Here is a 21,979-nt window from a genome sequence, read left to right as displayed (position 1 = left end):
TACGGAAAAATTTCGTTTGGTCCCCGGGGGCCACTCCCCCTCCGCGCTGGGCCCCCAGAAACCCAAAAAATGCAGTTTTTCCTCAATAACTACCTGAACCGTGGCACCGAGGATGAAGAAATTTTTATGGTATGTTGGTCTCAAGGGCCCACATCAACTTAGCCCATAATCACTCATTTGTGATTTGCACCCCACCGGTAAAAAATGAAAATGCAATATCATTCTGCTTTAATCGCCCCTCTCTTCAGTAAAGACGTTCAGAACTGCACCAAATTTTATGTGTATGATTAACCTGACATTCTCTGGGGGTATGCCAAGTTTCGTAGAATTTCATCCATGGGGGGGTCTAAAAAATTAAGTTATGTGTACATTTAGTGACTCTACACTCATTGGCCTGTAGATGGTGGTGCACACATATACACATGCACACACACACACAGGCACCCACATACTATCGGTATTAGAACGGCCGATACATAATTACAAATTCAGTAGGATTAAAAGAAAGCCAAAATAAATATTCATCATCATCATCATGGCTGCATTTCCAGTATTGGCGATAAGTAGTCGTTTGTCCACTAGATGGCGCATCGTTGCAGTGAGACGTAATTTTGTTGGAAGTTAATCTTAAATGGGTTGGAAAGACACTATGCTTCCTACAAGGACAAGACTGTAGGCTACAGTAGTTTACCGCAGAGAACGTCTAAGGGTAGGATGATTTCTGCATGACATGTAATTCCCATTTCCTCTTGAAGCCGAAATAAATCTGAGAATGTTTATCGGACATGCTTGTTTTTTACTACAGGTAGGCTACGTTAATCCTATCAATAGCAGAACGTAGGTAAAATAATGTTACCGTTAGCATGGTTGAGTGATGGAGGCCAATTTGATTATTGATGTATTTGTAGAAAACCATAAATGCGTTTATAAGCTACCAAGCAAATCGATAACAGCACTAATTGTATCTTTCGACTGTCATCTCATTTGCTTATGACCATAACCTAGGCTACTAACAGGAGCTAAGTGAGTTAGCCACAACACGTTCGCTACGTGATGGTTTTTTAATGGGAAATATATAGGCTACCTGAAAGATAACCTGTCTATGATCCCGTGATGATCGATCTACAATCTCCATTTAAACCAGATGTTTTAGAGTGCACGTTGAGATGTATTCAGGGCAGGGCTGTACCTACACATATTTGTTGCACGTGCTACAAAAATCATTCTTTGCGATGAATGATTTAGTACCAACGTTACAAGGGTCAGATACAGTTTTGCCTATGGCTATTCCGTGAGACTGAGGCGCTTTTTGTTTGTTCGAAGTGCGTGTTTAGGGTGTGAGAGGGGAGTCGATGTGCTTTGATTCCAGCTTGGTAGTTGTAGTCTATGCGATTAAAAAACACGTGTGTGTGAAGTATCCAAACAATGATAACGCTTTCATTATGGCTGCTTTAGCCACAGACCTTGAGCTACTGTACAGTGGGTTGGGTTCCGTTTAGAAGTGTCCACTTCATTCGCCCTTTCCGTGATTCACAGCTACGTGAAATGTATTACTACTGATATGCAAAACTATTAACTTTTTCGCCAAGAGGTGGCAGCTTGATACTGTAAGGTGTAAGCCATTGGTTCCAACGGAGATTTTATTTGGGTCGCCAGCATAGCCTAGCGACAATTTGTGTTGTGTAATAGGCCTAGCATAGGGCCTACCTTATATAGCTTATAGTTTGTTAACAGTCACGGTTTTGTCATAACTCCCTCTATGCATTTTTGCATTTAGAATAGCTCTAAAACCGGGGGGGCGAACACGTCGCAGGGGGGGCGCCAGTGCGTGGATATCTCAATCGCAAAATTAAACAATATTTCTATCGGGCGCCTACCATGGACTAGGCTGGGTGAAAATCAAAAGATTGCGTCAAAAGATTGAGCTTAACCATTGACCTCATGGTTGCAAAATGCAAGGGAACATGAATCAGCATATTATTTGCACAAACAATAACGGAGAGTAGCTCTTCAACTTTGCCCGTTAAAATGTGTATGAACAGTCTCGCAACGCATTTCATGAAGGCCCTTTGGACATGTCAGTTATTTGCACCACTGGGAAAAACGGCATTTTGTTTTAGACTACTGGTATTTCATTTGTGCATTGACAATAAAGCTGAATATCATTTGAACTAGATGACTAAACTTATGCATATGTAGAAGAAGAAACATTCACAAAAATCCATGACATGACCTCTCTTCTTGATAGCTGTTGAAAACTGCATGGAACTGACAGGGATTGTTTTGTTTAATAATAAATAAATAAATACATTATGCTGCTACCTTCTGCTTTTCCCAAATACAATGTAGCCTACAGGTGTACCTTTCATCAGTCCAGTTGCAATGGATGGACTGTGATGAACTGCCCTACTTGTGATTGTTTAGAGATTTTAAAGGTTTTATAACAATGTTACAGATTTTTTGGCCCAGAAACAAATCTATTCACCTTTGCAGCGCCAGTAGGCTACTTTGTGTGCGGAATGTGTGCAAACACACATTTCAAACAAGCATACACAAAAGTTTCAAGAGTGAGGAATGGAGTAGAAGATGGAGACAAATTCATTAATATGATTTATTTTCGCGGAATGGATGTGCAGGACTGAGCGGCGGTCATATTTTGTACCGCTACGCGGTACATCTAGTTATTATTATTATTAACAAGGAGCACCCAAGAGCAACAGGGGCAAGGAAAAACTCCCTTACCAAGGAAGAAACCTTGGGCAGATCCACGGCTCAAGGGGCTAACCCAACTGCCAGGGGTCTTGGTGTGTGTGTTAGGGGGGTGACAGGGGAGATGGGATAGTGTGCTGTGTATGTGGGGAGAGGGCAGTGTGCAATATGTGTGTTGGAGAAGCTTCCTCATGAGACAATGTGCTGTGTATTGGGGGGGGGGGGGGCAGTGTGCTGTAAGTATGTTGGGGATGTGTGTTGGAGAAGCTTCCTGATGAAATAATGTGAAAGGGGGGGGGGGGGGGGGCAGGGACTTACTATTGCAAGCAGAGTACTGTATGTATGATGTATGTGAGTGATGACAGTGAAGATGTGTGTGTGGGCGGGAGGGGAGTGGAGCAGTGACTGTGTGTGTGTGTAGTGTGTGTGTGGGCAGTGTGCTGTAAGTATGTTGGGGATGTGTGTTGGAGAAGCTTCCTGATGAAATAATGTGCTGTGTATGTAGGGGGGGGGGCAGGGACTTACTATTATAAGCAGAGTACTGTATGTATGATGTATGTGAGTGATGACAGTGAAGATGTGTGTGTGGGCGGGAGGGGAGTGGAGCAGTGACTGTGTGTGTGTGTGTGTAGTGTGTGTGTGGGTAGGTGTGGGTAGGTGGGCAGTGTGCTGTAAGTATGTAGAGGATGTGTGTTGGAGAAGATCCTGAAGACAATGTGCTGTGTATGTGTGTGGGGGGGGGGGGGGCAGTGTGCAGCAAGTATGTAGAGGAGGCTTACTGTAGCAAGCAGTGTGCTGTATGTATGTGAAGTGATGACAGTGATGATGTAAGTGTGTGTGTTGGGGATGGGGGGGGTGGGGGGGGCAGAAAGGCTAGGCAATCAAGGACATGGGTAGATGGAGGAGAAATCAAAAATGATAAATAAAAAGTTCTGTGGAGATGTGCAAAAGTTGGAGAAAGTCAGATATGTGTGTGTTTGTGTGTTTTGACGTGTGATGAAATAAGAAAATAAATAAAAGGTCTGTAGCATAGGGAGAGGGATGTAAAAGTGCTAAAAGTCTTGTAGGTGTGTGTGTGTGTGGGGGGGGGGGGGTGGTTCATGAGTGCTGAGGAGTGAAGGAGTGAGGAGTGCAAAGTCAGTATAGTGTGAGTTCAGAGTTGGGAAATGTTTGAGAGTGCTGAGGAGTGAATGTGTGCAAAGTCAGTATAGTGTGAGTTCAGAGTTCGGATGGCCTGGGGATAAAAACTTCTCCTAAGTCTCTCAGTTCTGGCTTTGTGACTACATAGGCGTCTTCTTGATTTCAGCGGTAGGAATAATCCATTGTTAGGATGAGAAGAGTCCTTCAGAATCTTTTGGGCTCTTAGGAGTACTCTTCTGGAATAGATATCTTGTAGAGCTACAATCTCTAACTGTGGAGTTCCCATACCAGGTGATGATGCTACCAGTTAGAACACTCTCAACCGCTGAAGTGTAGAAGGCCTTCATGATGGATGTAGAAACTTTGAATTTCCTTAGCTGACGAAGGAAGTAGAGTCGTTGTCTGGACTTCTTCAGAACATATTGAGTGTTAACAGTCCATGTTAAGTCTTCAGTAATGTGGACACCAAGGTATTTAAAACTTGTGACTCTCTCTACAGGTTGCCCGCTGATCATTAGTGGGGTGTAACTGTAGTTCTGCTGCTGCCTTCTGTAATCCACTACCATTTCCTTGGTTTTATTGATATTCAGTGTCAAGCTGTTAGATTGACACCACTGTGCCACCTCATCAACCTGATCCAAGTAGAGCTGTTCATTGCTGTTACTAATCAGGCCCAAGATCACTGTGTCATCTGCAAACTTGATGATGGAGGTATGACTACTGTTGGCTTTGCAGTCATGTGTGTAGATGTTGTACAGCAGTGGACTCAACACAGCCTTGGGGAGCACCAGTGCTGATGGTTAATGAGTCAGATGTCAGACCCCCCACTCTAACCACTTGTGAACGGTTGGTGAGGAAGTCAAATATCCAGTGTCACAGGGTGGTGTTCAGTCCTAAGGCCTTCATCTTTGTGACCAAGGTGAGAGGTACTATCGTGTTGAATGCTGAACTAAAGTCAATGAACAGCATCCTCACATAATTCCCATTCCCCTCCTCCAGGTGAGTTAAGGTGGTGTGCATGAGGTTTGAGATGGCATCCTCTGTAGACCTGTTGGCTCTGTAAGCAAATTGGAGGGGGTCGAAGGAGGCAGGGAGGGATGAGCAGATAATGTTTTTCACAAGCTTCTCAAAACACTTCATAACTGTAGACGTCAGGGCTACTGGGCGGTAGTCATTCAGACATGATGGACTTTTGTTTTTCGGTACTGGAACAATAACAGACTGCTTGAGGCAAGTAGGAACTGTCTCTTGAGCCAATGATGTGTTAAAGATATAAGTGAACACAGGAGCTAACTGAGCAGCGCAGGATTTCAAAACCCTGTTAGAAATTCCATCCGGTCCAGTAGCTTTTCTACAATTAACCCTCCTAAAGGCATTGCTCACATCGACCTCAGAGACACAGAAAGGTGCATCCTCATTTGCTTCACATGCTGCAGCTAGTCCAATATAGTCTGTGTTTTTCATGTCAAAGCGAGCATAAAAAGCATTAAGTTCATCAGGGAGGGCTTTACTCACATTCATCATAGGAGGGGACTTTCTTTCAAAGCCAGTGATGGTTCGGAGTCCTTTCCACACTCGTGCTGGATCACCCTCCAAGAAATCAACTTCAACTCTGTCTCTATAGCGCCGCTTAGCATCTTTAATAGCTCTATGTAAACTATAAGATGCTGCTTTGTAATCCGTCATATCCCCTGAAATAAGCCCAGCATTATAAGTCATGGTGCGTGTCTTTAATGCCGTTCTCACTTCTCTATCCACCCATGGCTTCTGGTTAGGGAAGCTTCGGATCTTTACAGTTGGGATGATGGAATCAGTTACTATATTGATGTAACTCAATGATACTTCCGTAAACTCATTGATGTCAGCAGAGTTCGTCTTGAACATCTCCCAGTCAACGTTGCTAAGGGCGTCCTGTAGCCTGGCTTCCGACTAGTCAGTCCAGCGCTTGACCTCCTTCGTCACTGGGGGGTCCGTCCGACTTCTCTGTTTGTACATAGGCAGTAGGAAAACAGCGGCATGATCTGATTTTCCGAAAGCTGGTAGAGACTTTGTAACTGTTCTTGAACTGTGTGTAGCAGTGATCCAGTGTGTTGTCACCACGTGTAGGGAAGTGAATGTGTTGAATAAATTCAGGCATGGACCGGTTCAGATGTACTTGATTGAAATCACCGGCCACAATAAGCGCAGCTTCAGGGTGCGTGTGTTGTTGTCTATTTAACACTTCTTGCAATTCTGAAACCGCAGCATCTGTGTTGGCTTGTGGAGGAATGTAGACAGCGTTGAATATTACCGAAGTAAACTCACGGGGCAGGTAGAAGGGTCGACAGACGATCGCTAGATGTTCTAGATGAGGCGAGCAGGACTTTGAGAGAACGGTGATCACACCACTTGCTGTTCACTTGCAATCTGGGTCAATTAAGACTACACATCCTATTCAACTGTTTCCTCTGCCCAAAACTATTTCAAAATAAAAGTCCTCACTACAACAATCCACTGTTAAACAATTGAACCCATTAAACTACTGAACTTTTTACAATCAACTTTTAAACTGTCTACTTTTAAACTATCATTAAACTATCTATTAAACTAGCTGTCTTTCAACAACTTTTAATTTGTCATCAACTATGTCAACACTTGTCATCAACTATGACTCCTACCCACTGTAGCTAGTTAGCATTGTTAGCATAGCAACAATGCTAGAAAACATTAGCTAAGTTAAAGCTACATTGTGTACTTTTTTTAGTTAATTCTTAGCAAACACCCATTTGTTCTTTCAAAAATATGTGCTCATTCATGTGTAATTATTTCCACCTACTAATCAAAGTATTCTCGTAAGTGTAGAATCTGCTATTCCAAATACATACGCGCGAGTGGCTGAATCCATGTTGCGCCTCCATCTTCGAAATACATTCGCCAACGAGAGACATTCCTGGAAATTCAGCTCCGCCTTTCGCGCTTGTAGGCAACACTCATTGCATGATTAGTCTACTCGCGACTTCCGGCAGATTTGAAAGTCTGTTGAAGATGGAGGATTACACCTATTCTCGAGGACATGAAAAGGAGTCGCCAAGGAAGCAAAAAAGAGAATTAAAACGCCAACGCGACCGGAAAAACAACAGACCAAAGTCAATATTGGAGTGGCTTTTCTAAGATGGAAAGAGCTCGTGAGGAGCAAGGATTTTAAAAGGGCCGCCGCCGAAGTTGCCTGCTTTCTCCTCGACAGGTAATTCGGCCTATTCGTGTAAACATACACAGTCTATGGTGTAAATTCTTTTCATATAGTTCATATTCCTTTTATAGTTGCATGGTTGTCCATAACGCTAGAATGACATCTGGGATACTTTTCCTCGCGTCGATGAAAAAGGATTGTCTATTCTACGTTGTAATATAAATCTGCTATGACGGATCACAGGCAAAGGGCACTGTAAATTGTAGTTATTTTTTATTGCTTTTGCTTTTGCTTTGTAGCCTAAATGTATCCTAATCTGATAATGCTAGGGTAGCCAATTCCAAGGGTGACGTTCACATCCTGAGGCCTGTCCTGTAGTCTTATTAATTGTAGACGTAGCCTACTAATTACTAAATTGTCTGAAAGTTTTTCACCATATGAGTGTAGCCTACACCTCAGAATGGGGGAAGGGTAGACTAGTCTAGTCCATTACACTTGTGAATGGAGCAAGGTAGACAGCCAGCCCATTGAGACTGATCATTGAGGGTCTAAGTCATTATCATGCAGAACAATAAAATACGGACAGAACTGCTTCTTTGCTGCATCTACCAAAATACATCTTTCCTCACGGTCATAAAATGAATGTACTTTGTGGTTAAAGTGAGACATTCTAACATGTACTGCTCTTTTTTGTCCAGCTATGAGAGAGAACTGAGAGCAGTCACATCAACACCAATGAAGGGAAAGTCCTCTAGTATTAACTACTCCAGAAGTGTCCAGCATTTCTAGTGGGACAGACAGGTCAGTCACTGCATGAAAACAATTGTTGATTCTATGTGATTGTTGTTCGAAAATAACTGAAAGTATATCTTGGTGTTTACCATTTTATGTACTGTTATATGTTGTGAAACGCTCTGCTTATTCATTTCAGATGAGCATCTTGGCGCAATTGCAGAAGCCCCTAAAATTAAGAACCTTGAACAGAGGTAACCCATCAATGCTCATAATGTCTATACCCTAACCCTACATGACATTCTCTATTGTATATTTTCATGATCTAAGCATTTGTATATATTTTTTACAAAGCCGACATGACATGAGCATCGTGGAGGAGGATGTGGATGAAATTCAATGGTCTTGTTATGTGATGCACGTGCATGCCTTCATTGTAACCTCGCCTGTAACTCAGTCTAGGCAAAATAGCACTATACAGATTAGTAACAATATGTTGAACTATATAAAATGGCGTGTATGTCTAACGACACTGCATGTCTTCCACAGGATCAGCTTTCCAGGAGACTGCAAATTTAGAATGATGGCCCATGTTGCTTCAAAGGCACCATACAAAAAGGGTTCATGTGTAAATACCATAATTTGTTAATTTCTGTAAATAAATATATTGCAAATAACATTGTTGACCATGGTACTGTCATTTGGTGTTTCAAAATGGTAAATTACCACAACTCCTTTTTTAATTATAAGTTTGTGGATGTAATGTATAAGAGGTACAGCATGAACAGTCTCTTATCAATTCTAAAAGTTTTTATTTTCATGAAAGCAAAATATAGCGATGTACCGGTGTAAAATAAATTAAATACAGTTTTAAAAGGAACAGGCAGTACAAGAACACTAATACAAAACTATTTACAATAACACAACATTACAACATTATAGGAAGGTGATATAAATTCCAGAGATGTCCCTGAGGGTCAGGGAATTTATCCCTTATCCTACACACACAGCTTGGGATCACTCTTCTATTACCCTGTCCTAGAGACCCATGCTGCCAGAAAATGAAATGTCTGTAGGTAGCATATCTGAACTCTATTGTCATCACCTGGCTCTCTTACATGGCCTAATGCTGTGATGTCTGTGATGTACTGCCTGTGAACCTGGAGAAAACCTTCATCTAGGCAGTGCTGTGTGTAGTGAGGCAGAAGGCTCACACAGGTGGCAGGGTTTTGTCCACAGCATTTTCTCTCCTGATCGGTTGGCATGTCTCTGCAGTGTGTACAAGTACACCAAGGCATCCCTGGCACAGGTGGGGGGACGACATGTCTGCACTGATGCATCAAACACCAGACCTGGCTGCCTCACTAGCAACTGTGTGGTGAGGTTCCTGTGCTCTTGCAGGCTCATTCCATCCACAAGAAATAAGACGCAAGAAATAAGATCAGATAGGCTTGTTTAGCTAGCAAATTTAGATTGTTAGCAGAGTAGTAGTAATAGTACTCTGTGTCATTTTTCAAGTGTTCACACAAAATGATGAATACTGTGTATGGACAATGAAAAGGTGAAAATGTTGTGCAACATTTTCTATAGACCATAACGTAATTATGTGTCGTGATTTCACTGGCAGACAACTCGCATCATGCAGTTGACTGGCAACAGCTAGAAATTGCTACATATAAACAATCAGGGTTCCTACGCAGTATGGAAAACCTGGAAAAGTATGGAATTTGATTTTAGTAATTTCCAGGAAAATGACCCAGCTAAATGGACGAATATTAAGTGTCATTTTTTAATTCACTTCAGTTGTCCATACCTTTGTTTTTTACTGAGTTATCCCAAACCAGATGTGGCCGCAATGTCGAGAATATGGTCAGAAAAATCTACCGAGAAGTTTGGAAATTTGAGTATGGAAAAAGTATGGAATTTTGAAATGGAAAATGTGTAGGAACCCTGAACAATGGAGATACAAACAGGCAGGAAAGCTACACCAAGCGCGTAACTGAAGCTTTCCGTTCACAACGCGTAAAATCAATTTTAGAAGAATGGTCTATTTTTTTTCTGGTGTAGTGGCAGCAGACGCAACGCAAACGAACGTGCCTGGTGCAGCTTCCGAGCTAATTTCGGTGTCATTGACATTGATACTGTTCAGAGAAATATATTAAAAACACAAACCTCCGTTGCTTCTCTCCTTTGTCTTTGAAGTTCTTCCACTCTCTCCTCGTCATCTTTGGAGTCTTACTTTTTCTTTGCCTAGGAGGTCTCACCGATCCTCTGCCACCGGCTCTTGGCTTTTCTTTACCTTTCCCTCTTCCTTTACCTTTCCCTTGCACCTCCGTTGCATCGACTGATCTCTGACTCTGCTCACTGATAAAAATAGTAGGCTACGCTGTAAACATTGCCTTTACACTATTAATCTCGCACATACAGAATAACGATAGCACTGATAATGTACTAACATTAGCATGTATTCGTTTGGGAACCTGATAGCTGATGCTAGCAATGAAATAGTAGCCTACCAAAATAAAGAAAACGTAAAACTATTAGGCTATTCACTTTACATAGAGGTCATACCCAACATGTTTACTGGCTATTTAACTAAATGCAATGTGTAATTGTTTTCTAAAGTAACCTCATCACTGGAAGGAACACTGGACGAAGTCATAGTACTGGAAGCCATGTTAACCTTGGCATGAAACGGCCACCGTAGGAGTTAAAATGCGCTCGGAATGGGAGGGGCTAGAAAGTAATATTCAGTTGGTTGTTATATAGAATTTCACCGCTAGATGGGAGAAGTTCTTACACAAGGTAGCTTTAACTAAGTAGCATGGTTAGCATAGTTAGCATTGCTAACATAGTTAGCATTTTTAGCAAAACTGTTAGAAAACATTAGCTAAGTTAGCTAAGTAGCATTTAACATAGTTAGCATTGATTAGCATGTTAGCAAAACTGCTAGAAAACATTAGCTAAGTTAGCTAAGTAACATGGTTAACATTGTTACCATAGTTAAAATTGTTAGCATAACTGCTAGCAAACATTAGAGCCATTCCAACTTTTAGTTATCGTCAAATATCTACCTATACACAGCCATTAAACTGTTTGAATATCAACATTCATTAAACTTTCCGTCTGTCAACAACTTTTAAACTATTTACATTCAACTTTTAAACAGTCTACTGTTAAACTATCATTAAACTATCTATCTATTAAACTAACTTTCTATCAACAACTTTTAAACTATTTACATTCAACTTTTAAACGGTCTACTTTTAAACTACCATTAAACCATCTATCTATTAAACTAGCTGTCTATCAACAACTTTTAAACTATCTACATTCAACGGTCTACTTTTAAACTATCAACTTTTATTAAGCTATGCAACCACAATGTCTATCCTAGCATCATCGTAGTAACCATCTTTGTATTATCAATTTTAACTATACATGATATTTTACATCACAACTTTTGGATTTTCATGCACTGGTAATTCCTTGGAATTGCATTTCTAGTTATTATTATTATTAATAATAATAATTTCATCAATTAATCCATTCAAAATATAATCTATACATATTTATATTTAATTCCTTTCCTTGTAGCCTACATGTCTTTGGGACATCCTCTCTAAGTCACACAGACACACACACATATACACACACACACACACACACACACACACAGAGAGAAAGAGAAAGAGAGAAGCTGAAGTACTCAGTCACAGTTAAAATCATAGTATGGTTGTAGTCACTAGACATGTAATTTTACTCTGTGGGTGAGATGTTGGGTTTGGTAGTTCAATATCAGTGTTAGGATAGGTGGTCATGTACTCTAAGCGCAGGAGTTTTGCATTACAGACAAAGCATTACCCTCTTCTTTATAAGTCCAAGATTACAGGTTGAAGCACATGGTGAGACGTTGTGGGCTACAGGACTGTTCCATATTTTTATTTGTTTAAATGCTTGTCATTCACGTCTATCTCTCTTTTTTTGTGCCCCATCATTCCAGGTACAGATCACAAATGATGTGGTGGGCCCAGGTCAGCCACTGATGGAGCCACAGATTGCCATGTTCTGTGGACGGCCACTCTTACACATGAACCAGGCAAATGGCCAGTGGGAACCTGACCCTCAGGGTCGTCAAGAATGCTTCACTGACTATAGTCAGATCCTGTCCTACTGCCAGGAGGTATATACTATTTTTAGCATATATCTGCTCATCTTCCATAGTTTCTCATTTCCTTCTAAAGTTCCTCATTTTCTTCTCTAAATGTCTGTCCTCTCAGTCGTTAAACCTTCTGCAAAAAGAACATCAAGTATGAATCGCATTAGCATTAGAATTACATCTAATACATTAAGGGTTTTCCCATCTTCAGTGGTTTTCAGGTTTTATTGTGAAGCATTTTACACAAGAAATTATCATCTTATTCCTCCACAGCAAGAAGGGATTGTTAACTGAAATCCAATCAGGTCACATGAAATAGAAGTTTTGCACAGATGTACAGTGCCTATAAATAGTATTCACCCTCTTGGATATTTTCCCCTTTTTATTGCTTTTATAAATGGAATCTTCGTCCATTTAATTTGCCCCCTTTTACAATAATGTACTCTCTTTAATGTCAAAGTGAAAGCAGGTTTCTACAAAGTAGGCCTAATATTAACTAGAAATCCAATTCAAAGGAATCACCAGTGTATTCAAATGTAAAAAAAATGTGAAATATTGGGTGCTATGCTAAATAAAGCAATTTATATGCTTGTCGTGGTTTGTAGGGTGTTGCTATGGTAATTAAGATGGTTGCTAGGGTATTCATAGTGGGTACTATGCTAAAGTGGTTGCTTTGCTGGTTGCTAGGGTAATCATGTTGGTTGCTAAGCTGGTTGCTTGGTTGACATTATGGTAGTGGTTGCTAGGTTGTTGCTAGTGTAATTGAGATGGTTGCTAGGGTACACATGGTGGTTGCTATGCTAAATAAAGTGGTTGGTATGCTGGTTACTAGTGTAATGATGTTGGTTATTATGTCGGTTTTCTTGGATGACATTTTAGTAGTCATTGCTAGATTGTTGCTAGGGTACTTTAGATGGTTGCTAGGGTAGATATGGTGGTTGTTGTGCTAAATAAAGCAGTTACTATGTTGGCTCCTAGGGTAATGAACTTGGTTGCTATGGCGGTTGCTAGGTTGACATAGGGTTGCTGGGTTAATTCAGATGGTTGTTAGGTTTTTGCTAGGGTAATCATAGTGTATTATAAATGTAGGTTAAAGGAATTATCCGGAGTAAAATGCACTTTAGATCGATTTCCGGATGATTGGGGGTACATACGTTGAGTTGACATCAAAATTATGTCATTCGGATGTGTTTTGAGAAAGTTCGATTGTACCGTTTTCAGTCACAACTCATAGCCTGGAAGTGAGCGGGGCATTTAATTGCGCCGCTACAAAACGCTATTTCTATACCTCTTCTACAGTTCCAAACAACAACAATCAAGCCAGTACCTTTCCGGGAATGTTGCCATCTTTGCCGCCACCTTGAGCGGAAAGTCCGTAGGAGTCTTATTGCTGTGTAACACGCTCTGGAAATTCACAATTTCGTCGCCGTTTTAAAAAAAAAAACATAGTCCAGTCCATACAACTTCATTTCAATTTCGAAAGAAATACTGGACTATGTTTTTTTTTTTTTTTTAAACGGCGACGAAATTGTGAATTTCCAGAGCGTGTTACAACACACTCAGCAATAAGACTCCTACGGACTTTCCCCTCAAAGTGGCGGCAAAGATGGCAACATTTCTGTAAAGGTACTGGCTTGATGAAATTCATTCTGGACTCTCTATTCGACCACATAAAGACCTCGGGATACTTCAGTTTGGCTTTAGGGACCCTCTACTCACTACCACGTAAGTGTTATGTTGTTTGGAACTGTAGAAGAGGTACAAAAATAGCGTTTTGTAGCGGCGCAATTCCACTTCCATGCTACGAGTTGTGACTGAAAACGGTACAATCGAACTTTCTCAAAACACATCCGAATGACATAATTTTGATGTCAACTCAACGTATGTACCCCCAATCATCCGGAAATCGATCTAAAGTGCATTTTACTCCGGATAATTCCTTTAAGTAAGGGATAACGGCCGCCGAGGTGTCCTGTTATACGGAATTAATGGACGAGGGCGAGGGGCAAAGAACTCCCTGACGCGCAGCCTCCGCCTGAGTCCATTAATTCCGTATAACTGGACACATCTCGAAGGCCGTTATCCCGCTTATCACCCGGTTGCCACTGTAAAGCAAAGGAAACACGCGGTTCCGTTTAAAAAGAAGCTCACTAGTTCATCTTGTTCTACAACTTTCGTTGGCCCTATAACAGCGATAGCATGGACAGTTAGCTTGTTTACAGTTGATTCCATTGTTGCAAAGCCTGCCTCCAGGCTCAACCGTCGTCCAACTATCGTTGTTATAGTTAACATTCATAAGCATTGATATGGAACGGCAATTAAACTTTTTTTACCAGATCTACTTCATAGTTATTCAGAATTAAAAGCCACCCTGCCAGCCAATCAGAAAAGAGTATTTCTTCTCTCCAGGTGATAAGCCTTTATATTTTATGCTGCTCTATGAACTCATGGGTCATGACTGATCACAGCCATAGGCGCTGATTTATGTTTCCGTCGGTGGGTGCTCAAACAATTAAATGCCCGATACCAACGCCCATGTGTATTGTGGCCATACGGTTTTTGAGAAGTAGCCTAATGTACAGTGGGCAGTGCTTCGACTTGGCCAGCTTTCCTCGCGGTCCGTGCACGGGATCACGCGGCATCACACGACTTTAATTTGTATTTTTCCAGTGACGCTGCAACGACGCTGCAACAACCGGCAGAGGTCTCAAGTGAGCAGGGTGTCTCGTAAAAAGAAATGGAGCTGGAAACCCCTACAGACTTCACTACAGACTTTAGCAGACTGGTTTAGAAATAATTTAATAGCCAGAAATATGCCTGCCCTGCCCTAATAAAGAAATATTTGGTTAACTGCGAGTGAATCCCGTTTGCAGCCGTAGAAGAAACGCAGGACAAATTAAACATTCTGGTTTTCTCCGAGTGCAACGATGATAGACAGACATCATTTGGACAAAATATAGAGCATATTAACCTCCGTTGCTCAGCCAAATGCCTTCCTGTTACGTCCTGTTATCATGGAGTTACAGGCGATAAACGATTTTTGATGGTCACAAGTTTACTTCATTAGCGTTTTTTTTTTTTTTGATTATTAAAGAGTGTTTTTCATTTAAAAGCTTGACTTCATGCTTATTCAGAAGAGCATTTAGTGCTCTCCCCAATCCCAGACGTTCACATTGCATGTTTGTTTGTAATGGATGCAACCGCGAGATACGCTTGTCATAGGCGCCGATACCGTGGGTGCTCCGTCTCTCGGGCACCCACTGAAAACATTGAGCACCCACGTGTGCCAGCTTACAGTCCCGGCTAAATTTACATTAATTTAAAATCAAACATGGCAGTTTATGTTAAATTCAGCATCTCTCATAATGTGATTGGATATGTTGCTGTCAATTCCCTACTCCATATACTAACCACCAATGAGAGCGTCTCTCGTATGAAAATTCCTGACACTTCCCACCTGAAGAATTAACGCAAGGCTTTGTCGGGTCTTCAGCCCCGAATGTTAAAAATCTATATAGCCCTGAATATCATTTTAAAAGTAGTCTGACAAAGCTTATTGTTTTGTGACACAGCTAAACACTGGTACCTCATAGAACGTCTATAACATAGCCTAGGTGGTCGCAACTCACAAAAGTAAAGCAGATAGAAATAACTCACGCAAATCTAGCCTACAACACGCAGACAGCTTCATGCGCAGGGGAGAGAGCGCACGCGCACAGGTGCTTTATGATTGTTGGCTTCTGATGGTATCTTGCTAATTCACTGAACTGCATTAGGTGACACAAATGGTATTGCCTTTGTCTTATAACTCCTTGTCTGAGCGACTACCAGGACTATGGTTTTTAAAAGTCAGATGTTCCCTGACAAAGACATTCGAAAATTAAGAATGTTTATTGACTTGAAAAATACACAAATTTTTGCAAACTCCCTTCATTCAACCCTTGAAGACATCGCGGTCTAGTGCGCTTTGTAGATCGTTTCTCGTACCATTTAATTTCTCAGAATTTAGGTCTACTAGGCCTACAATAACGTCATCACCAAATACATCTTTTATTTTTAGTTTAACCACAAAGAGTAGCATAGGCCTACTGTGCACAGTGCACTGACGACTGTAGCAGCCCAAGGTAACCAGTTGTTGTAGATGAGAGGCAACCCCATTGTTTCAGATAGCCTAGGACAACATGTTACCTGGGTGTTGTCTATTAAATTATGGTAGCCTACAATAGTTAATTGATTCGCATAACATATTAGTTGGCTCAAAGAGTAGGGAATCAGGATGGAGAGAGTCACGCGTGTGTTGCTTTTGCGGGATCGAATCCAGTTTAATGCTAGTTTTCAAAACATATATTTTTTTACATGTCTTTTGTCCGAGTGGCTGTAATGTAGCCGAGCGCTCATGGCATATGAAAAGCGACTTCAAACCGCCTAAAACAACTTGTTTGTGAATGTCTGACAACTGCTGCAGCGCATGCACGCGCAAGGAAACCAGTAGGTGGAGAAACCAGAAGGCACACAACACCGGAACGATTTTAAGGCTATTTCGCATAGGCTACCCAATGGTGCTATTTCACACGCTTTATAGCGACCCCCACTCACCGGGGTTAGGTGGAAGGTGTTAATAGACGATTGGCGTAGCCTACAGTGGACTAGGGCTGTCAAAATTGCTCAAAAATGACGTTCGAATATCCCCTCTAAAATAAACACATGTATTCGAATATATTGGAATATATAGGCTACATTATTTGCGCAGAGAATTCATATGATTTAAACTGGCATGGCTTACATAGGCAGTGTTGCAGAAATGTTTGGATTTACATACAAGTTGGTTCAATATTGCAAACAACTCATCTATATTATATTTTACCACGTCTGCTCGCGGACCACTTGGGCTAGCTTGCGGACCACCAGTGGTCCCCGGACCACACTTTGAGAAACACTGGTCTAGAGGACTCCTAACTCACTAAGACCTACTTACTGTAGGCTGCGCAAACCACAGGCCTTTTTTTTGGGCAAGCCTGCATTCGAGGCAGGCCTTCTGTTGAAGAATTTTATATAAATCCTGCGCTAACAGTAATCCTCCTACCCCCGCTACCACAGCTGTGGATAGTGTGGCATGCTCACGCTTTATGTCTCCTTCTTGCAAACTAGGCCTATAGCCCAACCATTTACGTCTTCAAAAAATAACAACTTGCCAGATATGCCTTCATCATATCTTTGGGCTTCATTCAGCATTTTGTTCTTCCACTGGAAATGACTCTTATACATTTGCTGCCTGCTGCATCCTGTTTGTATTGTTTAGAAAATGTTTGACGTCTTGAGTTAATGCATTAAACATTGTTTGCTGGTAACCAGCCACAAATAGCCTACAGATTCTTGTGTGCGTACATTCTCTATTCTCTCCAAAATGTGCCCGTTCTATAGGCTGGCCAAGTGCGTAATTCTGCGGCATAAAGCAGATGTATTTGTTTATTGTACAGAAAAATAAAAATAACCTGTCAAGCAGTCAATTGACTACATTGCATTCAATAAGTAGGGCAAATTACGAAACCAAAACGTTGGTCATAGTTGTCTAAGCCTCTGCTGTGAGGCCAAACCCATGAACAAAGACGCATTGATATCTGCAATAGAGTTTTTTTTTGGCGAAACAAGCTCACAGCCGAACGAGTCATAGCACTGAAGGGAGAGCAGGGCCCGAATTATCTTTTTGTCTTTAAGGGGGGTCTCTCTATCTCATAAAAAGTTGGCACACCCCGCGCATAGCCTAACAAGGCGATACAATTAAATAGCCTTGGCGCGAGTGGCGCTTTTGCACAGTAGCCTATATGCGCTCGATAGGCCTAGACACACGCACACAATAGACAGAGATTTTTCATAGAAATTGATTCCTTTTAATTCATTTCAACATATTATTGATTGTAATATTCCATATTTAATTTCACAATACAAAGATAGACTAAAGGATTTACTCTGAGTGCCATTCTCAATTTCACAACGTAGGCTAACTCATTTGAAGGAAACCACCGTCTCAGATAGGCTATCCTCAGTGTCAAACACAATAATAACTTATACACAGGGAAAATGCACTAACTGGCAGAAAATAATAAAGCCATTGCAGCCAAACTATGTTCTAGTATTATAGGCTAATGTGCACATAGTAACACCTGGGCGTTCAGTCGTCTCGTGTGTTGAACCTTGGGAATAAATAGATGAACAATTTTGGAATTTGCACTGAGATGTTGTCGGGTAGCCATTGAATAGGCTATTCTGCCATCAGAGATTGCTAACAGGCAGTGACTGACTGGGATTAAAAAACGGCCCTGGCATTTTCACCAACCAGCGGCCCACACGGGGACGCGCACGCGCGTGCATGTGCCCGCAACACACATAACACGTTTCACTAGTTCACATTCCTGAATTTACATAAAATCATAATACATAAAAGCATAATAGAAAAGCATGTTTGGCGAGGTCTCTGGCCATGGTCCTGAAGGGCTTCGCGGAATCGTGCCGGAGTCGACTGCGCAGGCAGGAGTCGGGCAGGATTCCGCCATACACCCCCTTATTCTTTAACTATGGAAGACGGGAGGCGTAAGGGGAGGTGGTGGGTTGCGAGCGGAGTAACACCGATGCTGCAACTTCGGCAGGTAGACTGCGAATAAATAACCTGACTGATTGAAGAAGGAGGCGTGGCAAATTCCGTCACGCTCCTCCCGAACTTCCGTTTGTAAAACGCCATTTCACTAGTTCACATTCCTGAATTTGCATAAAGACATAAAAGCATAATACATAAAATCATAATAGAAAAGCATGTTTGGCGAGGTCTCTGGCCATGGTCCTGAAGGGCTTCGCGGAATCGTGCCGGAGTTGAATGCGCAGGCAGGAGTCGGGCAGGATTCCGCCATACACCCCAAAAATTGCATTTGAAGATGAAGGACCCTATGGCAAGAACCACGCTGAGCAAATTCAATGGGAGTGCGCGAGGTGCGCTTCCTCAGATCAGAGATTTGATCTGATATATGAGTGATAGGCGTCGGAGGACCACAGGCCGAGAGTTTTGAGGGCTTGATCGGACAGACCGTTATTTGCAGCAGTGGTGGCTGCACCAATCCTAAAGAATAAGTTGAGTAACGGTCTGCTGGGATTCCGACTTGCGTTAGAACAGCTTTGAGCTGCATTTGAAAACAGAAGCAAGTGACGGAGCGTCCGTCGTCTGTATCAAATGGGGGATCTAATGGGGATGCGATAGAGGAACGACTTGAATTAAGACAGCCAGGGGCGCCTGTCGTCTATGGCAGATGGAGGTCTAATGATGATGCAAATGCCAATCTATGAGTTGACATGCAAAACAGCAAACTTGTTTGGCAAGATCCCTAACCAGGGTGAAGGAGTGCTTAGCGGATTGGTCAGACCACCAGCCGCGGTGGTGGCTGTACCAATCCTGAAGTAATGGGAAGCTTGAGAGCTAACTTTACAGGCATGCACTTGCACACATAACATGCACTTAACATGACATGCAGGGCAATGAGCTAGCAGTTGCAGAGCTCGGGGTCAGTGCAGGGGAGTACAGCTTGCAGTTGCAGAGCTCGTGGGTCAGTGTAGGGGAGTACAGCTTGCAGTTGCAGAGCTCGGGGTCAGTGCAGGGGAGTACAGCTTGCAGTAGCAGAGCTCAGGATCAGTGCAGGGAGTACAGCTTGCAGTAGCAGAGCTCGGGACCAGTGCAGTGGGAATAGAGGACTGATGTAGTTGCTGATGCTCATGGCATGTGATTCGAAGATTTGTGAGTGATTCATAAAGTTAACATTCCAAATTACGATCTACAATTCTGCTGTTTGGCAAGATCCCTAGCCAGGGTCATGGAGTGCTTTGCAGGGATCTTGCAGGAGTGTACTGTGCTGGCAGGAATCAAGCAGGATCCATGTCATGTGATCACCCCAAAAAATGCAACCCAATTGAAAAGACCCTGGCTAGGACCATGTAGGTTACAGATAAGGTGATATGAAAGGTATCTAAGGCGCCTAGAGTATTCTACTACTCGGGTAGACCGTTATTTGCCTGAATGAAACCCAAACGGTCTGTGCCAATACCAATATGCGTTGGTAGATATCCGAGTTGCCCTTAAAACCAATGAGGGTTACATGTGCAAAAAATTTCAAATATATGCTATAAGAGGATCTTAGACATTACATAGCATACACATGGTCTGAATATAAGGATAGTTACTGAAAGGTGATAAATGGGTGTTACAGGTTTCTGCTTTGCTGTATTAAGTTTGTAGAGAACACTGAGCTACCTAGCATTATGGTAGCCAATCTAGAGAGTAAATATGAACCTGTAGCAAACACTTTAATAGAGGCAGTTTGCATTCAAGAGCATAAGAAGAAATTTAGAGAATGAGAGCAAGCGGCTAGGCTGGAGTAGGTTAGGCATTGACACGTAGATTAGTACAAGTGAAGAGCCTGAAGAGCCATCTTGAAGCTAAAACTGATTAATGGATGTTAAGAAACCCATGCTTGGCAGAGTCTATGGCTCGGCCAAATTGCTCTGGGGGGATCGTGCAGGAGTCACTGTGCAGGCAGGAGTCAGCAGGATCCGTGTATACAGCCCAAAGATGAGGGCAACTAAGGCACCTTAAAAAATGAAGCAAAAGGGTTTGTAAAGAGCAAAACATGAAGAGCGGAAAGAGAAGATTGACCTGGGTGTGATCTGGAAAACATTGTTAGAAGGATGCGGTGACCAGTGTTTCCCACAGAATTGAATTCCAATTGTGGTGGTTGGTTTGCAGAATTAACTTGAATGGAACAGTTTATCAAATTAGCACAGCGTAGTTATGATGCTAACCAGATTTAAGCACAATTTAATACAACCTGGAAAATCATTGTGTGGTGGTCAATGTTGATATTGTGGTAGGCCGCTACAAATAAGTCAATGTATGGGAAACACTGGGTGACCCCGGGTGGTGGCACCAATCCAGGGAAAGAGGGGTGAGGGAGAACCAGGGACGCAGTCCCTGGCTGGGGAAGAGACACAGGCACGAACGCGGTTCACGCCGGTGGGAGATGATGGGGAAAGGGAAAAGGTAGCGACGCGGTCGCTACAGGGGAGGGGGAGGAGGTTGCACAGCACCCTGGGTCTGCAAAGAGAAGAGGCTTGATTAGCTGGAATAGAGAAAAGAGACCGCAGTAGTGGAAGGCAAGGTAGAGGGCTGCACGCGGGCACCCATAACTTGCTGGGTTGACAAAGCATGTTGCATGGACAAAGGGAGAGATGCCGGAGGAACGGAGCTCCACACTACGGCGCAGGTGCTTGGCTAGCAGGAGGGAAAGAGAAAAGGATTGAGCTCAACACTCTGACTGAGGACAAGTTTCAGGAGAAAATCAGGAAAGTGTTGGCCTTGATTTGAAATTGTTTAAGAATGTATATTTTAGCCAACACCTATCAAGCAATTCAAATGAGCAAATTACATTTAGCCACAAAGTACAATGGAGACGATAGTAGTCTAGTAGTTGTAGGCTGTTGCTTACAACATGCTTTGATGATACAGGCCTAACACCCCAGGATAGTGCATATAATTACATAGAGTTGTGATAATTGAGTTTGAGTAATCCAGGGATAGCAATACCGCCAATTTAGCAATATGAGGTGCTATGGAAACCAGGAAGTAATTAAAATTGTAGCTAACAGCAAGAAAAGTGGTGAGCAGCACATTATTAGAGAGGATTCCAAGGACCAGCAGAGCTACACGCTGGTGTAGGTGCTTCCATGGTCAGCTAGGAGTGTAACAGAGCAAAGCTACACGCTGGTGTACCTGTGCTCCCATGGTCAGCTAGGGAAGGCTTTAATATGCTGGCACTCTCAACACAGGCGAAAAACTCCAAAACACTTTAAAGGAGAAAAAAATTCCTTCCTTGCCCTCTTAGCAATGAGCGACAGAGCAACAGCTCCTGTGTATCAGCTGCCTTACGGCCAAAGCCGGCATTGAGGTGGGGGTAAAAGCGGCAAAACAGACCTTAACTCCGCATCACACACACTGGGACTCCATATTTGTGCATGGATCAGAATGATACCAGATT

General features: G+C 42.3%; 1 protein-coding gene across 2 annotated transcripts in view; it reads left to right on the top strand.

Moving 5' to 3' along the window:
* aplp1 (amyloid beta (A4) precursor-like protein 1) overlaps window positions 1-21,979 on the top strand; it is a 170,900-nt gene that overhangs the window by 14,846 nt on the left and 134,075 nt on the right. For both annotated transcript variants that reach the window (XM_076281227.1, XM_076281228.1), the window contains exon 2: window positions 11,754-11,933. In XM_076281227.1, coding sequence (XP_076137342.1) covers window positions 11,754-11,933 — 180 coding nt within the window. The remainder of the gene's footprint in view (window positions 1-11,753; window positions 11,934-21,979) is intronic.

Source organism: Alosa pseudoharengus, unplaced genomic scaffold, assembly GCF_046254945.1.
Source record: "Alosa pseudoharengus isolate Yale_2024_CS ecotype anadromous, Long Island Sound unplaced genomic scaffold, YU_APseudo_1.1 YU_APseudo_1.1_scf_12, whole genome shotgun sequence".
NCBI lineage: Eukaryota > Metazoa > Chordata > Actinopteri > Clupeiformes > Clupeidae > Alosa > Alosa pseudoharengus.
Note: the sequence above shows the minus strand (reverse complement) of the source record. Positions and strands in the feature narration are given on the sequence as shown.